Source organism: Egretta garzetta, unplaced genomic scaffold (assembly GCF_000687185.1).
Source record: "Egretta garzetta isolate BGI_Z169 unplaced genomic scaffold, ASM68718v1 scaffold158, whole genome shotgun sequence".
NCBI classification, from domain to species: Eukaryota; Metazoa; Chordata; class Aves; order Pelecaniformes; family Ardeidae; genus Egretta; species Egretta garzetta.
This window is the reverse complement of record NW_009260430.1, coordinates 1,517,648-1,521,080: the sequence shown is the minus strand read 5'-3', so window position 1 is coordinate 1,521,080 and position 3,433 is coordinate 1,517,648. Positions and strand designations below refer to the sequence as shown.

Below are 3,433 nucleotides of genomic sequence, written 5' to 3'. Positions count from 1 at the left end.
GACCACCTGGTGAAGGTCTACCTGACTCTCCTCCAGGTTGTTGCGGTTCAGGCTGTTCAAGTCCTCTGTCTGCCTGGTTTTGTTCACAGCCTCGTTGAGGGCGTCACGGAGGTCCATCAGCTGGGAGCTGTGCTGCGCCAGCCGGTCCTGGATGCTGCTCACCAGGTCCTGGTTGGACTCCCAGCGGGCGTACAGCTCGCTCTTCACCTGATGCAGCACTGAGGACGGAGGAGATGAGAACTGTTGCTAATTCATCCTCCCATGTTAAAGGGCTCTTTCTGTTCTCCAATGTGGAACAGCCTGGTTCTGGTCTCACTTGGCAGCTATCAAAGCCAGAAGTGACCATCCTCCCTCCCTCTTTCAGCCTGGATAGCACAGGATCTCATCCAAAATTGTCTCCAAACCCCCAGTGCTGGTGAAAGGGATGGGATCTCTTTCAGAACAACATCCAGTCATGCCTGAAAGGCTCCAGATGATGGCGAAACCCCACCTGAGGCCCACTCCAGGGCTTGATAATTCCCACGGTGAAAAATTACGTATTTCTAGCAATGCCCACTTCATAATTCCAGCTTTCAGCTGCTGAACTACATTTTGCCACTGCCTGTTAATCAGAAGCGCTTGCTCCCCGCAGTGCCAGGTTACGTAGTGGGGCTTTATGTGGGAGCACAATCCAAGTCCTTGCTCCTGCAAGGGATGCCCTCAGAATAGCAAAGCTGCTGAGGGTGCTGGTTGTTCCTCTGGACCCCTTTCCTGGGACAGCGAATATGAAGAAACATGGGGTGACTTAGTCACATCCACATGTGACGCATACATAATAACAGTAACTCCTGGTTCTAAGGGTTGTCATTCTTGGCCATCAAACAGAATGACCCAGCTAGTATCATCTGCTCTAAAATTCACCTTAAGGGAAAAGGAACCATAAATGGGGTGTCACGGGGGACCCTAAAACTACTGTAGAACTTGTTGGGGGTGCCTGTTTTATTAACAGCGCTCTCCAGATGTGACCGTGATGTGTAGCGTTCACATGGGCTCCACACCAGGCTTCGAGGAATGGCTTAGACCCAGCAGGATCCATCCAGCCCTGTCCCACGCCACTGAGCCAGACTCACACTTCTGAGCCTCCTCGTGCTCGCGCCTTGCCAGCTCCTCCTGGCTGCCCAGACTCCGCTCCTTCATCTCCCTCAGCATTCTTTCCACCTCAGCCATCTTCTGCCGAAACTCCTCAGTGGAAGTGGTGCTGGCGTTCGCTGCCCCAAACCTGGCCATCTGCCGCACCAAGTCTGCAGAGAAACCCAGATCCCCCATTAGCATTGCCCAACCCAGCTCCTTCATAATCCCCGCGAGCCTTCCTCTCTCACGTCGCTCTCACTGGCTTTCATGCAGTACTCGGGCACCTGAACTGCTCGAGATCACTCAGAGGTATCGCCCCACGTTGCTGCCTCCTTGGCATTCCAGCACACGCTACATCCCCGGCATCTTTCCGGGGCTTTACCTCCTCTCCTAGATCCAGTCACTCCCCGTTTTGCTAAATCTCTCCTGAAGCAGCGGTGCAGATTGTCCCAGTTTTATGCATTTTAACAACATTTCTGCAAGTTTTATGTGTTTTTTCCAATGATTGTGCTTAGCCAAACAGCTGGGACTCACAATAAGCCTGGTCTACCTGAACGCTCAGAATTCTGCAGGGATCTCCACTTCATTTGTGTTTCCCCTTTTTTTCTCCACGGCTCTTTCCAAGCAATGCAGTGCTCAGTGCTGTTTGAAAGCAGGAGAGCGGCATTCCCAGCAGGAAAACCCCACAAAGCAGAGACCCTTCTTTACCTACCTGCAATGCCTTTCTGAATACTTTGGATGTTTAGCAGGAGCTGCTCCCCCCTCTGGTGAGTCTCTCTCGTATGCTGCTCAATCCGGTTTGCTTCTCTGTGAGTCATCGTCATCTACAACAAAACCCACTGGCTTAGCTGAAGTATGAGATTATGTTTTATGTGATCTGTAAGCAGGAAGGATGTTCCCAAAAGGCACACAAGGCTTGGGAACGTGCAGCTTTTGAGGTCCTTGAACCACGTCTCCTCCAATAGCCTGCCCTGTGCTGCTCACCTAACGAGGAATTTAGCGATGGTCTTATCAAGCACCTTCAGAGAAGCACGAGCAATAAATGCAGCTCCAGTGCAACAGGCTCTGGATCCTGAAACAGCCCTAAGACCACAGAGGACAGCACTGTCCTGAGCTCTTAACATGGGAAAAGCCCCGACCAGGGCACAAGAAGAGATGGAGAGCTGCAGTTTGGTCATTCAGAGAGTAGACGTACATATAGACAGAAGCAGTTTAGCCAGCAGCTGCCTGAGGACACACATCATCAAATAGAGACCTTCCTCTCTCCCTTAGATTGAGAGCAGGCAGATTATGATCAAATCAAATCAAATCAAAATCTTGCTCAGTTTCTAAGTCCTCTGAAGACACACAATGTTTTTTAGACTGTATATAGATTGCATCTTGCAAAAAGTGCTGCTGCACCAAGGTCTCCAAGGACTATTACAATAAATAAATCACTCATTTGCTGATGGGGCCCAGGCTCTCCCTGCCACAGTATGGATACATCCAGGACGGACCTGGATGTTTACATTCCTTCCTTGTATGCGTCTGCTATAAATGACATTTTATTGCATTTGCTTTTACTGGTTAAAGTTGGAGCCACCTCAAAAGCAAGCAATAAATCAAGAAACAACCATCAATATCCCAAGATGTTTAACAGCCTTCCAAGGGAGGAATGCAGGTAATCTAGCTTGAGCATCTAAGGAAGAGACCCTGACCCCCAAGCCTAGTGCTGGCTGGGCAGGAGATCCGTCCTGTCTGGACTAGGCTCCTCACAGCCTCCAAAGCCCCCATTTTAGGTAAGCAGAGGGACTCGTGCTCTGGCAAAGGAAGATGGAGAAATACCCTACTGTATTGGGTCAAGCTGCATAGGGATGTGCTTTCTATCGGTATGTAGGAAGGGGTTGATAACACACCGGTGTTTTGGCTACTGCTGAGCAGTGCTCCAACAGCATCAAGGCTGTGCCTCCAACATTTTCCCCCCACCAGTGGGCTGGAAGGGGGTGAGATCTTGGGAGGGGACGTAGCCAAGAGACCTGACCCAAACCAACCAAAGGGATAATCCATACCCTGTGACGTCAGCTCAGATATAAAAACTAAGGGAAAAGGAAGAGGAGGGGGGACATTCGTCGTTTATGAAGTTTTGTCTTCCGGAGGAACAACTATGTATATACTGAAGCCCTGCTTCCTGGGAAGTGGCTGGACATCGCCTGCTAATGGGAAGTAGAGAATAAAATCTTGTTTTTCCTTTTGCTACTGCGTGTGGCCTTTGCTTTTGCTTTTTCTTTATTAAACTGCCTTTATCTTGACCCGCAAGTTTGTGGTTTTTTTTTTTCCCCATCTT

General features: G+C 49.8%; 1 protein-coding gene across 1 annotated transcript in view; it reads right to left on the bottom strand.

Moving 5' to 3' along the window:
- The window catches only part of LAMA5 (laminin subunit alpha 5), a 99,655-nt gene that overhangs the window by 10,089 nt on the left and 86,133 nt on the right, over positions 1–3,433 (bottom strand). Inside the window, exons 51-53 of the mRNA XM_035899275.1 lie at positions 1,823–1,934; positions 1,110–1,280; positions 22–218 (exon numbers count right to left, since the gene is read on the bottom strand). Coding sequence (XP_035755168.1) covers positions 22–218; positions 1,110–1,280; positions 1,823–1,934 — 480 coding nt within the window. The remainder of the gene's footprint in view (positions 1–21; positions 219–1,109; positions 1,281–1,822; positions 1,935–3,433) is intronic.